Source organism: Sus scrofa, chromosome 11, assembly GCF_054392235.1.
Source record: "Sus scrofa isolate SSC_HxYL_T2T_F1_AM1 chromosome 11, Sscrofa_HxYL_maternal_Yorkshire_Landrace_v2.0, whole genome shotgun sequence".
Taxonomy (NCBI): Eukaryota; Metazoa; Chordata; class Mammalia; order Artiodactyla; family Suidae; genus Sus; species Sus scrofa.
The window spans coordinates 14,615,773-14,634,887 of record NC_139393.1 but is presented as its reverse complement, the minus strand read 5'-3'; the positions used below and the strand labels follow the sequence as shown (position 1 = coordinate 14,634,887).

Genomic DNA, 19,115 nt, shown 5'->3' with positions numbered 1-19,115 from the left:
AAATGTAAACCAACTATAGGTACACTATTTTCTTAATCTGATGTTTAATTCCCTCAGTGAAAAATCACTTATGTGCCACCACTTGGCAACTCATTATTGTATTCTTGGGGGCAGAAACATTAATAAATTAAAGATTTTAGTAAATTTACACCATCATTATTGCTTCTAGGAAATGTACATTATGAAATCCATCTACATTTGTGAAGCAAGAACCAAACATCTATGTTTATTTCTGTGCATGGCTCACAGATTCCTTACTTTATCACAATGTTAAACTTTAATAAACCTTATTTTTCCTTATTTGCAATCAAGATTAAGTATGACATTTGTCCCTTTGACCCATGGCTTTAATACTTACCAAGTAGAAACAAATAAAACTGTTAAATAAAACTATATGTTACCCAATCATTATTTACGAGTGGTAAATAATGGGTGGATTAGTGGGATAAGGTTTTAAAAAGCAGATCGTTTTCCTGTGCTATCAGGGGAAAATAAGATTTTGCATTTTTACTATGTGGAATCAGGAAGACTCTGCTTACTACAGATCATTTGCACAAACCACACAAACCAGATTTTAAGCAACACATTAGGAGGAGTATATATATCCACAGCACTTATTTTCTGATGACCCAGGAGGAGAATTTCAAAATACATGCTCTTCATACGGCCTACATTTAATAATTTTTCAAAGATGCAGTTATTGAATTGTGTTTTTCTTTATAATAATGACTGAATGAAGTATTCTATACAAGATATACTTGGGAGACTCCAAGACCTAAGCAAACATGATATTTTATCAGTCTTCCACTGGTTGTGGCTCAGGGTATTAGACTTGCAATCAAAACTATCCTTTGAATGTCTCAATTGCTAAATCAAGATGTTTTGGCAAACTACATTTTGGTAAAAGCAGGTTACAATACTTAACCTTCAAATCTATAAAAGTTATACCTCCAGTCATTAAAAAAGAGAAATAAAATATGTACAGTGGGCTGAAGAAGTACAGTGTTTGGCCAGCAGGAAAACTCATTATTATTAGATTAAAGAAAATCTTAGTTTAGCTACTTACTAATGGTCAAATAACTTTGGACGCATTCTTAGCTTTTAAACGCAGCATTGAAGAAGTGTTAATTATTCTTGCTCTTTCATCCCTGTATATCCCACGTTCACACCAAAAACAGTCAGGCAGTCAAACTTTACACACAGTTGCTGTGAGAAAGGCAAGAGAAAGGAAGAAAGTAAGGGGGAAAAAAGGACAGAAGGAGAAGGGAGAGGGGAAATAAGCAAAAGAAAAAGAGAAAAGCTCCAGAAACCTGCATAGTAGTGGCTCCATGCACAGTTGTTTCTATGCTATAGGAATTGTGCTGCAGGAGTGGTCCTATTTCTATGAATTATCTTACTCAAATCTTCAAAAGACCTCTATTAGCTAGGTGCTGTTACTGTCCTAATTTACACATGAAACTGAGGCTAAGGTTCAGTCACTTGGCTCAGGGTCGCATCACCGTTTCTGAAGGAGGCAGAACGATATTTGTTCCAGTTCTAACTCCAAAAGCTAGGCCCCTCATGTGGATGCGAAGGCAGAGAAGCAGGGTGGCGAGGCTGGCTTTCCTGTGTACACATTTCAGAGAACTAAGACATCTCCTAATTTATATGTCTGGAATGACCTCTTAATTTCTTCTCTTAAAACATTTCCATGCCCCTCTAGTCTTTTCCATGAATGGCAACACCGCTCTCCACTGGCCAAGAACCCCAGGATCATGTTCCAGTTGTCTCTTCACCTTACCTATCCCATGATCCAGTCCATCACTACATCCTACAGGTCAAGCTCTGCCAGGAGGCCAGCCTGTCCTCTTCTCTCCATGTCTCCTCTGTCTTCCTGCATCAGCCTCACAGTAGCCTCCCCACTTGCTTCTTGTTACCCCCTCCCTCCCACCTTGATGCCCTACAGCTCCAAGAGTCATCGTCTGAAACATGTGAGGGTTCCCAAGCCAGGAGCTGAACCACGCCACAGCAGGTACCTGAGCCACTGGAGTGACAAGACCAGATCCTTAACCCACTGCACCACAAGGCAACTCCAGTTACTCCCTTGTTTTAAAAAGACGTGGGGAGAGGGGATGTTCTCTTTCCTTTACAACAAAATCTGAACTACTGCCCTGGGTTTATAAAGCGCTGCCCCACACGCCCCCATTCAAGCTCTCCAGCATCATCTTGTTCCACTCCCCAGCTGGCTCATCAAGCTCCAGCCTTGTTGGTGTTCTGGTCACTTGAATAAACAGAGCTCAATACCTCTGCACACACCTGTTTCCCCTCTTTTTAGAGCCGCACCTCGACACAGGAAAGTTCCTAGGCTAGGGGTCGAATCAGAGCTGCAGCTGCTGGCTTATGCCACAGCCACACCAACGTGGGATCTGAGCCGCCTTGGCCACCTCCACTGCAACTCGGCCATGCCAGATACTTAACCCACTGAGCGAAGCTGGGGATCAAACCTACATTCTCATGGATACCAGCTGGGTTCTTAACCTGCTAAGCCACAACGGGGAACTCTCCTTTGCAAACACTTTTCCCTCTACCTGAACATTTCTTCCTCCTTCCTGTGGCAGTTTCATATCAACGTAAGTCTAAGCTTAAACATCGCCTTTCAGAGGCCCTTTCCTGACAGCTGCATCTCTATCTCAGATTTAATTATACCCTCCCAACACTTAAGCAACGGATAAATGTTTTATTTGCCTACCATCTTCTCATCCATACCTATCAGCACCTCAGGTCAACGATCATGACTCCTAGGTTCATCGTTCTTTCCCCAGATCCCACTTGAAATGTGTTTGGAGTGAGTGTTCCAAAAATACTTAATAATTCACTAAATAAATGAATAGGGAAACTCTTTTTACCCAATAGGTTTCACCATAGAAATCCTGTACCTTCTCTTACATTGCACTCTGCTTCCCTATTGTATTCTTACAGGTTCCAGCAAATACAGAACATAATAATTACAAGTTGTGCACTAGACCTTTGAATACCACCTTTTATTTCTCCCATAGCAAACATAAAGAGACAGAATAGTGTATTACTGAGTTATGTAATATATACCACAGATAAATATTTGGTTTGAGATTATGGTATTTTAATCACTTAGGAAAGATTTGCTTAGTTTTAAAAAGGTGATTATCATTTGTTTTAAAAAGGTGATTATCATTTGTTTGAGTAAATATAGAATCATGCTAAACCTTTAACATGTGTCTAATAAAGATTCATCTTCATGGTGAGACTTCGATTTAAGAAAAGTTTCTTCCAAACTATAGCTAACAAAAACAGCACATATGACATATAATTTTGGAAAGAATCTAATGAATAATAACTAAGAAAGTTTATATTTTTCTATTTAAAAGATAGCACTTTTATTTAAAAGGTAACACTTTTATTTAAAAGGTAACACTTCTTTCAGTACAGTTATCTCACAGATTCATGCTTTTAAAGGCAGGGGTCTGACATAGAAAGACCTTGATAACTTGAACTGTTCTGAATTGTTCAATGAGACAAGAAAGGCTTACAAACATTATGCCATAGTCCCCAGCACCTCTTCCCAGGACCTGTATGTTAGTAGATCTGTGCTCTCTTACAGATGAAAAATTCTTGTATCAGTCCCTGACATAACTTCACTGTCTTATTATAACTCCCTAAGACACTAGTATCTTTCCACTGGGTTCTCATGTCACTAGCAATTAATTTTATTGCCAAGAATGCTTGCTTTTTTTTCCTCTAAGCTGAATATGTCTGTATAATCTTTTAATGCTTGTACTCAGACCTCGTTTTCTGACTTACTGCACTTATTTATATTTTTCCAGCCCTTGCTTTAAATTCAGGCGAATTATCAATAATGACTTTGCCTTAAGCCCTGAAGTTACTGGTCAGCTTCCAGCAAAACTTGTGCTCCTTCTCACTGGAATGAAGAGCTTCCAGTACCCTTGTGTCTTGGGGCATTCAATCATCAAGTGTGGAGTGAAAATCTGAAAGCTTTGTCCTTAACTGACATTTCATAGACAGAAGTGACTTTCCAGCTTCTTCTACTATGTCAGGAAGCTATTTATATCTTTCAATAGCATATGAATTAAAGATCTTGGCGGATGAAAAACTGGGCACCACAAGGCACAGTCAAAGACAGTGGTGGCACATGCTGGCTATGGACCAGCTACATTCGAATGGCCAACACACATATCATGTCTGACTTCCCATTTCAGTGCCAAAACCCGGAGACAGACTTGCTTAGACAGCATGCCCATGTCGTAGCAGAGCTCAAATGAGGCAGCGGCAAGCCAGCTTTCATAATGGAGAAAAAAAGCAGGGCTCCTCCAAGCCAGATGATCACAAAGCCTAATTCTTCCTTACGCCCACAAGTGCACTGACCCTGATGCTGTCTTTGAGACTTGACACAAGCAAATACAAGAAACATAAAAATGTACGTAGCGACCTTTGAATAAGGACTGAGGATACTTTGTGCTGATGTAGCTTTCTACTTCTCTCCCTATCATAGTGCTGTTTCTCATAAGGAGAAAAAATTGGGATCACTAAAATCACTTGAGGTAGGGGTGCTGACTTACATATGTCAGAGATTTATAGAAAACATCTCTTTCTCTTTACTTTTTAGAATTGTACACTTGTTTATATAATACAATGATTTTTTTTTTTTTTTTCTGAAAAGAATTCTTTAAGAACAGCATGAGCTCCGAACTGGTGGTTACTGCGAAATTCTTTAGTCCAGTATATTCCACTGAAGGTTTCAAAGGCATTTTTACAGCAGTTAGTTTAATTGTATTTAGAAATGTGAAAACCTTACTAAAAATCATTCTTGGTGCCACAGGGATTTAAATTAATGCTAGGATAAAGAAATGTTCTAAAGAATGCAAAGGGTCTCCTGTGGATTGGTTACAGGAGCTTTTCTTAGGATACTATTTAATAGATCCTTACCTAAAAGAGATCTTCTTTTCCCCATTTATTCATTCATTTTAATATTCGCTCAATATTTACCGTGTCTTCACCCCTGCGTAGGCACTGTGGTATAAAAATGACATTTTTTTTTTTTATTTGAAAAAGGACCTTCTCTAGTAATGGAGGTTTTCAGATTAGCAAATAATCAGAATATAAAGCTGTTGTTACAAGGAAATGCAGAGATGGAAGCACAAAAAAGGGCATGACTCCCTTTGATATCAGGATGTTGGGAGCAGCTTTGGAGATGGAATGACATTTGAGTCAAAAGCTGAAGAGTGATTAAGAGTCATTAGGGTTGAGGGTGGGACATATCTGAAATAGTTTCCTGAAACTGGCTTTTACATCACAATAAAGAGCTAGAGGAGTTCCTAGAAGAGAAACCTAAAAAAGGCCTAGGACCACTTTCATCTTAGGATACTTTGTAGAAAAGTTAGAGTTCAATGCTGAGAAACCAGGTAAAAATATGCTGTTCTGAAGGGGATAAAGGGACCCCTGCATTTTTCTTCCCACAAAATTCTGGAGTCCTAGGTCTGGAATTTGAATTCAAAGAGGCAATTATCAAAGGAGGATATATTTTCAGGAGTTCCTGTTGTGGCTCAGTGGGTTAAGAACCCAACTAGCATCCATGAGGATGTGGGTTGGAACAGTGGCCCTGCTCAGTGGGTTAAGGATATGGCATTGCCATGAGCTGTGGTGTAGGTGGCTGCTGTGGCTGTACCGCACACATGATCCCTAGCCTGGGAACATCCATACACCACAGGTGCAGCCTTGAAAGAAAAGAAAAGAGGATGTATTTTCCAAGTTGGTTTTATTATTATTATACTGAGTTACCCTTGAGTAGACATAAAGGGTGAAAATAGAAGAAGTGGAACATGGTTTAGCTAAATCCTTAGATGGCTGCCACACATACTGATGCATCAAAGCTCCAAAGAAGCCACGGCTAACAGGAGCACCTTTCCCAACCCCCGAGTTTGACCTTTTGTATTTAACTATGAATTTGCATGTGGTGATTGGTCCCAGAATACCTAGATGGATGACTTATTATGATATAATATTTTCATGCTTTTCACTAATATTCCAGTACACGTATTTATTACTAGTCATTTTAAGAATTACACTGACAGATGCTATAATTATGAATTTTAAAGGCCGCATGACATTTTGTGACATTGATGCTGTCACTAAAAAGTTCTATTTTTATTGGCATTGAGAGTAATTTCCAGATTGCTCCTTCTTATATGGTGACATATGTAGCCCTGCAAGTTTTTGCTTCTGTGGAGCCATGTCTCAAAGGGAATAGGATAGCCTTCGTGACACCTAGCACATTTGCACAGATGTTTCTTCAACTTCCTCTTCTTAGTTTACAACTTCACAAATCATTTGGAAGTATACCTGTGTCATCAGAATTCCTGAAGTGATTTTTGGGGGGTATTTATTTATTTGTTTTGCTTTTTATGGCTGCATCTGTGGCATATGGAAGTTCCCAGGCTAGGGGTTTAATTGGAGCTGCAGCTGCCAGCCTACACCACAATCACAGCAATGCCAGATCTGAGCCACATCTGTGACCTATACCACAGCTCATGGCAATGCCAGATCCTTAACCCACTGAGCAATCTTCAAAAGACAAAAAAAAAAAAAAACCCTGACGTGTAAGGATCTGTGCATAGGTGTATGGTGTGTGTGTGCACTATATTAATCAACATTCATTAAGCCCAAAGACAGTAGACTTCTCTGAGGTGAAAATTCTAACATTATCTACTTTCAGATAGTTTACCTTTTTTTTTTTTTTTTTTTTTTTTTTTGCTTTTTTAGGGCTGCACCTGTGGCATACGGAAGTTCCCAGGCTAGGAACTATAGCTAGGACCTACAGCTGCCAGCCTACACCACAGCCACAGCAACACCAGATCTGAACTGTGTCTGCAACCTACACCACGACTCAGGGCAAGGCTGGATCCTTACCCCACTGAGCGAGGCCAGGGATCACATCCGATTCCTCATGGATACTATCCAGATTCGTTTCTGCTGCATCAGGACGGGAACTCCCACTGTATACACTTTAGTTCCGTCATTTGGTAATTGCTGCAAAGCCCTCCGAAAACTACAAAGTAGCCACTGTCCTAAGCACCATCCTGTTTGCAGTGAGTGGGTGGGCCTAAGCCGGTACTACGTTATAACAGAAGGATTCCGTGTCTAGCCAGGTTCTTATGATAATATAATTAAATCCAAAACAAAAGATTCCAGTTTTCTGTTCTCCTCAATCTTCTCTCCCTGACTCCTGAAATTAAAAGCCATATCTTATTTTTAACATTATTTGAGGATTAGGTTTGTCCCAGGAACTTCTTTAGGTATTTGCTGTCCTAAAATTAATCTGGTTGATGTGAACAAAGTGAGTTCAGCGGGTTGGAGAGAGAATTGACAGGACTTTATGCCATGGTGCCTTGACCTGCCTCTCAGGTATGAACTACTAGAAGCATTTTCCATGTTTATTTCATGGGAATGGCTTATGCCTATGCTTACTATAATGTATACAGTAAATGATAATAAATTACTCTAGTTGAATTCAGTGACCAAACCGTCTGGTCCAAAAAGTCTGCCATCACTTAGATGGGAACAGTAAGTACCCTTGAGGGAGCTCTGTCACTTCCTGGGTGGATGGAGAGAAGTTACCTGAGACCTAAATGTTCCAACCGAAGAACAAGAATAATCCTTGTGCATAGGATTCAAAACCTGCCATAATTCCTGAGACATACATATCTTTGAGAAGTGTCAAATGACATCACAAACGCGTCTTCATAAACTCACCTTCTCATTCATGAAATTTACGTTGTTAAATTTGCAGATTTTGAAAATACGTGTTCATATTACAGTCTATCAAATAGGTCTTTTTAGAGTATATTTTAATTAAATTATTGACTACACTGCTAGAAGATACAATAGCTAGGTTAGAAAAAATTCAAAATCCTTAGTATGTTTTTGTGGAAAGGTAGAATATCTATTTTTTCTTTTATCACAAATATTACAAAGATTTTTTAAAACTTCTGTTGGCCAAAACACCTCACACTTGGAGTTCCCACTGTGGTGCAGCGGGTTAAGGATCTAGCATTGCCACAGTTACGGTGTAGGTCACAGCTGCAGCTTGGATTTGATCCCTGGCCTGGGAACTTCCATATGCTCCAAGTGTGGCCAAAAAAACCCAAAAAACACCACCACCACCCCAAAGCAAGCAACCTCATACTTCCCAGAGATAATTTAACTCAAGATACTCTGCAAGTTTAAATAGTACTTCTCGTTCAAATACTAGAATATTTTACAAGACAGTGCAAAAATCCGAAAAAATAAGTACACAAATTAAAACTGTTTTGAAATACATTATGTGACTTTTTATTTTTTAATCTTGCAGGTCTCTGTGTTTATTCTGTCAAAGGGAAGTTTTCTTGCACCAGAGGATTAAGATAAATTCTTTTCCACAGATAGTTGCCAGAATCTGCCAGGGTCCCCCAACTAATGCCATGTCCATAAGGAGGAGAAAGGTAAAGGACAATATCTCTGGGATTTTTCTCTCTCACATGAAATTCTAGCTCTGAAAAAGCCCCTGAAATAATTTAGCTCCAATTTCCATAAACACAATCCTCAGAGGCTCAGCTACATTGTCAGCAAATCCAAAAATAAATCCAGTCCCTTCAGCTAGTCATTCCTCACTTAATATTTTGAAATATGATATGGCATAATGTTCTCCAAAGTTTGAATACAGACCCCAATTTTAAAGTAAATGCCACCATTCCATCCAGCTAGGAAAGAAATATGCAGAATAAAAGAGAAGGGAAAACAAAAATATATTTTAAAAAAAATAGGCTATAATGTCTCGGAATGGTACACTGGATTTCAAACGTTTTTGGCAATTTTAAAGAAAATCATACTTTTGGAGTTCTCGTTGTGGTGCAGTGGAAACAAATCGGACTAAGAATCTTGAGGTTTCAGGTTTGATCCCTGGCCTCATTCTGTGGGTTAAGGATCCGGTGTTGCCGTGAGCTGTGGTGTAGGTTGCAGACACAGCTCAGATCCCACATTGCTGTGGCTGTGGTGTAGGCCAGTGGCTACAGCTCCAATTGGACCTCTAGCCTGGGAACCTCCATATGCTGCGGGTGTGGCCCCAAAAAGACAAAAAAAAAAAAAAAAAAAAAAAAAGGAAATCGTATTTTGCCATTGAGGTTTATTCAATTATTCTGAGAAATATACATGGCTTTTTGAACCAATAATTTATTCCTTAAGTTATATGGTAGAGATTTGAATTATTTCGGGATTTTACTCTTAAGTTTACTTACAGTAGAATTTTCCATTTGGGCAGCATGATTCATTAAGCAGATTCCTTTTTTATAGGTTAATTTCTAACTCACTTTCACACTAAGATTTATTTACCAATATGTAGAATACTAAACTATGATTTAGTTACTAAAAAAAAAAATTAAAGGCATTAAACTTATTCAAGTTATAGTAGAAATCAAATAGCTGTACCCACATTCACACACTTTTTTTTTTTTTTTTTTTTTTTTGGCCTCTCTGGCACACACCCAGCACATTTTCAGAGCTGTGATCCTGTGAGGTCCAACGATATTTTAATCGAGGGCTATTTAATGCTTCAAAAAATAGGAAGGGTAAGCATGTGACCTTTCAGAGGTAGATGACAGAATAGGGTGCCGATTTTATAAAGCACCAGAAGGAAAGAGATGACTGAATCAGAATCCTTTCTCCCTGTCTCTTCTCTCGCACACACTTGTCCCTTCATTTCCTGTGTCCTGTTCACCAGGACACATTCTTTCTGAGGGTCTTTTGCTTCTCCTGAGAGCATGGGGGAACACGACATCTTAAAGCGCAATCAAGAAGAGGCCAGCTTTTCCTCCTAGTCTACATGATTAAGAAGAGAACTCAAGACTCTGAGTGCCAGTCAGGGCTCCGGGGGAGCAATGACAATAAGTTCCTGAGGAACCTTAGATCCCAGGTCATAGTCTAGTCTCTGCAGTGTTCAGATTTCACCAAGGAAAAGTTTATCTAGACTAAGCCACATAATCCCCCAACCTAAGAAAATCATTGGACATACTGAGCTTGATAGATGAAATACATTTATTTAGCACTGACTTCTTGGCGAATGCGATGCAGTATCCACCAGCATTAGTCTGCACCCAAGCATATTAGAAAAAAGCACCCCCTTTGGGCAGACACACCTAGTTAGGAAAACATGGCTTGCAAGGGCTGGGCTGGTTCCAAGATCCTCTTGGCACCTCAAGCAGGCAGCTTCATGCAGAGCATACTCTGAACAACTAGACATGGGGATCCTATTTATATAGACCTTTCTCTTTAGTGCTTTACAAATCCTAAGACAAAAATAACATAACTAGAACATGTATTTACAATCACCGCAGAGTAGTATTATGTCAGATTGAGAATGGAAGACGTTCTACAGCAAATACCAAATTCACTTTATAAGTTGAGGTGAGCGTAAACTGATACCTGATACAGATTCCTTGTCACAAAGCTGCCAAAGAGCAATGCATAAAAGTCACTCTCCTTGTTTATACTAACAGGAGAGGGGATACTTACCACCGTCTTCAACTGTAAAATGGAATACGTCACTTGTGGCATTAGCCCCTTCTCTTAAAACATAGCATATTTTCAGGTCGTCAATGTCAGCTAGAAAATAACCAAATAACAAGATGATCAATTGCTAGGGCAAAACTGGTGACTCATGTCCAATGCTATCAACTGTTACTGTTCTGAACCATGTTTAATGTCCTTCCTCTCCTAATGGAAACAGCACTATCTTACGCCTCAGATCTCTAAGCCCCTTGATTTCGGCTGTCCCTTGGAAATCTGATCCCTTCCACAGATAGAGTGCAAGAGTTAGGTTATAATAATAGGAAAGCGTTACTCCTCCCAATGGCATTTGCATGTTCATGCACCAGAGGAGTGTCTGTCTCAATGTGGAATGTCAGACTCCATGACAGGTGCAAAGGGGGATATTCTGAGGCATGGTAGATTTCCTGGCGCTATCAAAATCGCACCACTTGCCTCCCTGCCCCACTGGCCCTAACAGGAAAGAGGTTCTCCTGCTTAACTTCAAGCTAACTTTTCTTACCTCTTGTGGTATAGCAGTCTGTTTTTAAATGCTCCACATTTTTTTTTTAATGAAGGACATGTTTTTTCTTTAACTCCCACAGATTGAAATTACTATCATGACTCAATGTCACCAGAGAACTTATAACAGAAAATGTTCAATAAAAAGCTGAAACTTTATTCAGAATGAAAAGTTATTCTGCTTTTCTAATGCTTTCTATTCTAGCTATCAAATTGATTGGCATAATGTGTTTTTAGCCTGGACAAAAATGCAACTTTAAAAACGGATTCATCCATTTTATCAGTTTCTCTCCTTCATGATGCTACACAGACAACATAAGAAAGCAAACATCATTCTGTTCTGTGATATTCTCAATAGATCTGAGCTATTTGATCTGGGCCTATCTCTAAGTAGTTACTTCCAAGGCTGCATAAAATCAAGATTGTAGGTAAAATTGCTTCTACAATGGTACGAAATGTTTGTCTCATGTGTTTTCTATGGTTTATTCATCTTCTGAGATCTCTAGTAAGATCATGCCATGGAGTTTAAAGGCATTATGCATAAGAAAAGGATTTTATGAAAGAATAGTATCAAGTGATCCAAAGTACTACTATATAGAGTATTTGTATAGCTCTGCTTTATAGATGTGACTTACCTTGGCTCACACAGTTTTGAAAGGTGACTTGCTTACAATTAGGCATTTGCGGGGGGAAACCTGATTTAATAGTTAACAGTACTTTCTTGTTAACAGAGATACTTAAAGGAGAGGCGAATTCAAGATGTTTTGTTCTCCCTTTGCATTTCATTTCTTTTTAGGGCCATACACACGGCATAGGGAAGTTCCAAGGCTAGGGGTCAAATAGGAGCTACAGCTGCCAGCCTACACCACAGCCACAGCAATGTGGAATCCATAGCATATCTGCAACCTACACAGCTCAGGCAAGGCCTAATCCTCGACGATTTGTTTACACTGTGCCACCACAGGAACTCCATGCATTTCATTTCTAATTCAACTCTAATTTCCCCAAATTCCACCTCTTTCTGCATGGCTATCTTCTGAGGGAGACTGAAAATTTCCAGAGGTTTTTTTTTTTTTTTTTCACCTTAACTCCCCACAGGCCTTTGCTCAGGGTCTAACAATCAGTAAAGGCTCAAATGTTTCTTAATCTAAAGTGAAAGAGCCCAGAGGTCTGGTGACCAGGACTTGCATCTCTCCCTTCAAAGGGATGCTGCTTCTGCAGGGGAGAGGAGTGAAGCCCCCGCACAGCTCTTTACCTGTTTACTTTACAGCTAAACTTCTGCAACCTCTAGTTTATCAGTTAAGGAGTGAAGTGAACTCTGCACTGACTCTCAGTCCTTAGCATAAAGACAACATTCTCTGGTCATGTGGGGAAGACTTTTCTCCAATGTTCTCTCTCCTTTATCAATGCTATAAGAAAATGTAAAGGCTCTACCATAAGAAAAAAAAAAAAAAAAACCCCACAAAAACCCACTCAATCTCTGTATTAATGTTTTTTAAACAAAGACAATGGTTACTTGGGAGACAGTATCACTGAACTCAATCACTACTTCAAGATTGATTTTTAAGAACTTTTCTTTTTTAGGATGCAACTAAAGATTATCATACGAAGTGAAATAAGGCAGAAAGACAAAGGCAAATACCATATGATATCACTAATATGTGGAATCTAAAATATGGCACAAACAGAAGAGAAACAGACTCACTGACATAGAGAACAGACTTGGGGTAGCCAAGATGGAGGCGAAAGAAAGTGGGATGGACGGAGAGTCTGAGGTTAGCAGATGCAAACTCTCGCATTTAGGATGGATAAGAAATGAGGTGCTACTATACAGCATAGGGAACTAGAATCCAATCTCCTGGGATAGACCATGATGGAAAAAGAATATTTTAAAAAAGCATGTATAGGAGTTCCCACTATGGTACAGTGGAAACAAATCTGACTAGGAACCACGAGGTTGTGGGTTCAGTCCCTGGCCTTGCTCAGTGGGTTAAGGATCCGGCGATGCTGTGGGCTGTGCTGTAGGTTGCAGATGTGGCTCGGATCCTGCCTTGCTGTGGCTGTGGTGTAGGCCAGCAACTACAGCTTTGATTAGGCCGCTAGCCTGGGAACCTCCATATGCCGCTGGTGCGGCCCTAAAAAGACAAAAGACAAAAAAAAAAAAAAAAAGCATGTATGTGTGTGTATATATATATATATGTATGACTGAGTCACTTTGCTGTACAGCAGAAATTGGTACAACATTGTAAATCGATTATTCTTTAATTAAAAATAACAAAACAAAAAAAGAACTTTTCTTTTTTAAAGTAATGAGAACATGAATTCAATATGACATTCATGTGTCAAATTTTTCCCCCAGGTTAGGCCTGAGCTATTGGTTAGATGAAACTAAAGCCCTTTTCATGATTCTGTTACTAATGCATGGTTCAAAACGGATGGTTTTTTAAAATCTCAAGTAAGACTTTAATCATAACACTTACAGATTAGGTATCTCTCCAAATAATAAACACATTATAAACATATATATAAAAATAAGCCATACTTCTTACGGCACAGAAGTATTAGGAAGGTAAAAACTTAGTAGCCAAAATGTTATCCTCTTTAAGTAAACTTCTAATAATTAGCTAGATTTTCCATTGTTAAACATGTATCAAATTTATTTTAGTTTATGTACACAATCATTTCATTTTTTTTTTTTTAAATTCGAAATTCATTGACACTCTTGGTAACCACAAACTCGTTAGCTTAGAGGAAGTTTCCGTAAGTCATTTATAAATTATCTCCCTGCCGAGACCAGCTCAGCAGGATGGGGCTGAAGAATGGGTGCTCTGGAACTTAAGGAAAAAACCAACACAAAACAAAATGCCAACACAAAACAAAACACAGAGACAGTAAAGGTGGGAACCGGGGGACTCAAGGTCTCTGAAACCAAGATCCCCGCCTCAAGAAACTACACTGCTTTTCTATTACTCTTTTGATGAGAACACGTGAGGAGGGGCTATGGGTGGATGATCAAGCAAGAAGATTGGAAAAACATGTCTCTTGACAGATGCTCAAGCAAGAAGATTGGAAAAACATGTCTCACGACATCTCCCCCTTTTTGTTTTTGCAGGAGGGCAAAAATAGACCTTGCAACTTCTTTTCTTCATTACTTCTTAAATCGCTCACTTTGTGCATCTATAGACAGAACACGAGTCCAAGTTCGGTCTCATGTGGAACTCCTCGGGCTTCAGCCGTGCTTAGACTGACCAGTTTCCAGGGGTGGCCAGAGCAGGGCTCAGTGCTCTCTGACGATGGCAAAGGGAGTCTCTGGAACTCAACCATGAGGGGATTCTCGAGGTGCTGCACAGCCTCCCAGGTGTCCATGTCAGCCGTGGATGCAGACTTCTTGACTATGATGTGGTAGCAGAGGATGGTTCCACGGGGTAATAACTGTAAACTCTGTAGCAGTTGGGGTTCTATGCGACCCTTAAGTTACAAATGTTAATGGATAGCCACATCAAAGAATGTATCAAAGCCCATATTCTCAATCCCCATCCCCGAGTTGGAGACTCTAACTGTGGGAAAAGGGGCGATGATCGCTCTAACTTCTTCCTGCTGAAAAGGGGCGTCGTTAGGGAAAGCAGTTAGGTCTCCACTCATGGGATGGTCAAGTGGGCCTTGATACATTGCTTTGGACACCCCTTCTATCAACATTTGAACATTGATAGCTCTTAATCAAGATGTAATGAAGCAAGAAATACCATTAATTATACAGGGTCTGAATAAAAGGATCAAGATCACAATGAATACGGCGAAAGAAACATTTTCACCAGGAGGAGGAGGTCAGCTGGTTCCACAAGGCAGCTCCAAAAGTTGGAGCTGGATAGGACAGCTCATGAATCTACTGTTGAAAATCCAGCAGGGAATGAGACACATTCTATGAACATCAGGAATACAACATTTAGATTTTGTAATAGTAAGGTCTTAGTCAAGGAAATGCAGAAACCTTGATGAGGCTCCATTGGCATATATTCCTCCCCTCTCTTTTTTTATTTATTTATTTTTTTATTTTTGGGGGCATTCTATTAACCATGGTCTGTGAAAAAACAGATTGTGAGCTGAAAGGAACTAATATATTGTTCAGATTAACCTGATAATTTCCATGAGCTTATGCATCAATCACCAGGTTTTAATACTAATAAAAGGAAAGCTTTGTATTTGACTGACATACACTATCATTTTGCTCATAATTAACATACTACACAAAAATAAAATGTGAGGGATTGCCGAGTAGTTATGTTGTGAGCCACATGGGAAGTCTTCCATTGCCATGTGAATTGAGGCTTTAACCTCTTACAAAATGTCTTTCTAAAAGATGAGTTGGACTCTGGAACAATCAGAAAGGCATTGAGAAAAGAAAATGGATTCCCAGTCACAACTCAAAGGTTGTGTAAAAATTTTGTAACCGGCTTGCCAGAAACATGAATGTGGCAGATTCATGAGGGAGGGGCCCGGGATTGGAAGGGAGGACTAAAAAGTGGCTCCTAAGTGGTGATAAGGACAGGGGCCATTATGGAAATGTCCCGTCAGTCTTGATCCTGGGCCTGAGGGGTCCACCACAGAGACCTTCGTCTTCAGGGGCAGTCCCTCTTCCAGTGATCTCCCCAACATATGGGGCACAGCTGAGTCTAAGGACATTCCCATTTAAAGGATCCCTCTTTTCCATAGAGGAAACAGGCTCCGGGCATAGGTCTCTGCCCTAGTCCTCTCACCTTGGAAGCTCCCAGGTTGACTCCCTCTAGTGCTGTAACTAGAGCCTCAGCCTTTTCTCTTCTTGTTCTCCTTTCATTCTTCCTGGCCCCGATTATAACATATTTGAGTTGCTACTCTGAGGAGGTGCTCCAGGTCCTGATCAGGGCCAAAAGCCAATTTTTGGAGCTTTCTCCATATATCCGGCAGCGATTGAGCTATGAATTTATCCTTAAGAATTATTTGGCTCTCCATTGTTTCTGGGTTCCTTGGTATATGTTTTCTCAATGCCTTTCTGAGTCTAAGAAAGTTGATGGACTCTCTTGTTCCCCTAGTAAACCTCCGATAGTTTTTAACGGGCTTTACTCGTGAAGGCTTTTAATCCCTCTACTATACAAGTAACAAAATGATTTCTATGCCAGTTGTGGTTCTCTCCCTCATCAACAAACCGAATGGGATCACCCATAGAAACCACCTGACACCCTGTGGGGAATCTTGTTCTATCTCTTCTAATTTGCCTCTGGCATTTATAGCATCATTCCCTTCATTGGCCCCAGCTTTGATTTGAGCAGTTTCGAAGACATTGTATTTTTTTCTTTTTTAATTTAAAAAAATTTTTTTTCTTGTTGGCCTGATTGGCTAGAGACTGTCCAAGAGAGTAATTCATTAACAGAACACAGAAGTTGATGGCTCATACAGACAGGAATCGGCTTCCCCTTAGGGGACCAATCCCCTACAGTTCCATAGGAACCATTAAGCAGTATGACCCCCTCCATAGTCCTGCATATATTCCAATGAATTTGATTTTTCATTCTCTTGAAGGTACATAAAGTCCTTTCAGGCATCCCCATATCAACTGGTTTCACCTGACCTTAAGCGAAACTCCAGCCTGTCATTATTTGGAGTAAGAGGCTTTCTTCAAATTAGCCATTGCTTGGACTAACATTGAGGCCTTAAAGGATGCCGTCCCCACTCCCTGACAGGCTTTAATATATTCAGCAATGTTAGCTTTTCCTTTTAAAAATCCTATGGCCTTTTTGCAATCAGTATTTGCATTTTCATATGCTAACAATTGAAAAATAGTATCAGACACCTCAGAGTTAGTAATTTGTCATTTTAATGCCTCTCGTAAACGAGCTAGAAATTCGGTATAAGGTTCGTTAGGGCTTTGTAGGATCTTTTGAAAAGAAGTATTTATTAGACCCTTAGATTCAATTTTATCCCATGCCATTAAGCAACACTGCCTAATCTGTTCAATAGCTAAATCATTCATTCTCATTTGATCTTGGGGATTACTCCAAGGACCAGTCCCTAACAATTGTTCCATTGTAATTCGAAGATTTCGAGCCTGATTACGATGAGCAGTAATTTGGGCATGATCTTGCCACCAAGACTTAAATTGTAAATATTCACTAGGTGATACCACACCACGGGTTAAGTTATGCCAATCAGCAGCAATCATACGATTTCCTTCAGCTGCTCCCTGCATGATTCCCTTTGTAAAGGGAGAATTAACACCACACTTTTGAACGGCCTGTTTTAATTCTTTAAGAATTTTAAAAGGAAAGGGCTCATGAATGAACTCAAACTCCATCAGGGTTGGCGGGATCAATGCCTGGAGCTGCTGTCTCCCCGACAGTTACTGGAACGGCTAAATGTATGGCGTCCAAATCGCCTTCCCTTCGAGTCTGTAATATCCCCTGTTGAAGGGATGATAGATGGTGTTCATGGACAGCGCTCATTTTCTTTGCAACCCTAGAAGTAGAGGCTTGACGAGTCCTCGTCACCTCACTCCTAATAGGAGGCAATTGAGGAATATCAGAATCAAAAATTGGAGCCGAAGGCTCAGGAGCCAAATATTCTCTATGATAATTTTGTTCAGGGACTGTATATTTAGTTCTTCCAACAAAGGTGTAAACTCCCCTTCTTCTTCCTCCTTTAAGTCCTCCGTCGTCTGTAGAGGGTCTAAAACTGATTTAATTAAGCTCCAAGTAAGTACTCCAAATAGACCCAGGAATTGGAATGCCCTCATCATGCAATATCCTAAGTTCCATTCCTATGCTTTCCCATATCCTTAAATCTAATGTTTCTAATGTAAGAAACCAGTCACAATGTTTCTCAATAGTCTGGAAAAGTTCCAAAAGCTTACTTTCACTTATTTTTGCACCCCCTTTTTTAAGGAGTTGTCCTAACTAACAAATGTAAGGACTATAGTTTCCTGCAATTACCTTATTTCCCCCTTTACGCCGTAAATACCTGAAAAAAGGAACGTATCCACAGGATTTCTTTAGCATGGCCACGCAAAATTCCTCCCTTCTTCTCAGGGCCCCACATCACTTACAATGAATAAAAATTCCCGCTGTAGTCGCGGTCCCTTGTTCTGCGTACCTGCCTATTTGTCCGCCCCACGTTGGGCGCCACTTGCCGAGACCAGCTCAGCAGGATGAGGCTGAAGAACAGGTGCTCTGGAACTTAAGGAAAAAACCAACACAAAACAAAACGCCAACACAAAACAAAACACAGAGACAGTAAAGGTGGGAACTGGAGGACTCAAGGTCTCTGAAACCGAGATCCCCGCCCCAAGAAACCACACTGCTTTTATATTACTTTTGATGAGATCACGTGAGGAGGGGCTATGGGTGGATGATCAAGCAAGAAGATTGGAAAAACATGTCTCTTGACAGATGATCAAGCAAGAAGATTGGAAAAACATGTCTGCGACATCGCCCACCAGATATTATTATGTATTTCTTGTACAGAAAAAAAAAAAAAATCCAGGTACTTGAGACAAGTGATTTAGATCTGAGGTGGAGGGAGCAGGAAGGGATACTTTGATGTAAAAGCAAAGTTTGATATTAACTAAATAATTTCCCCAATCTGTCTAATTCTACCTTGTTAATTTTTCATAATAATGAAATTTAATAAGTTTTAGAAATGTGTTTTTTTTTTTTTTTCTCCTAGGGACCATTCAGTCATTCTATCTGACAATAATCTCCCTTTGCCATATGTGCTAAGTTGACTTAGTGCATTGAAAATCCATCGAAATACAGTTTAGTTTATCTCTTTGTGACAAAACAAAAACAAAGATAGCATAGTTACTTTAGACATTGCTTTTATCTTTCTTCTACTGCAAGAGCAGCCACTGTAGCTCTGTAATGGAGCTTTTTTCATTTTGACTCACTTATCTAATTTCCATAAATAACTCCTACGAACCAAACTCCAGCCTCGACTTGTTGAAATGAATCCTGTGTGATTAAATATCAACAATTTTCTTA

General features: G+C 39.7%; 1 protein-coding gene across 2 annotated transcripts in view; it reads right to left on the bottom strand.

Annotated features, from left to right (window-relative positions):
• The window catches only part of FREM2 (FRAS1 related extracellular matrix 2), a 153,690-nt gene that overhangs the window by 126,867 nt on the left and 7,708 nt on the right, over window positions 1-19,115 (bottom strand). For both annotated transcript variants that reach the window (XR_014819169.1, XM_021065217.2), the window contains exon 2: window positions 10,576-10,665. Coding sequence is in view for 1 of the 2 variants with exons in the window: in XM_021065217.2 (XP_020920876.2) it covers window positions 10,576-10,665 (90 nt within the window). In the remaining variant the exon portion in view is untranslated. The remainder of the gene's footprint in view (window positions 1-10,575; window positions 10,666-19,115) is intronic.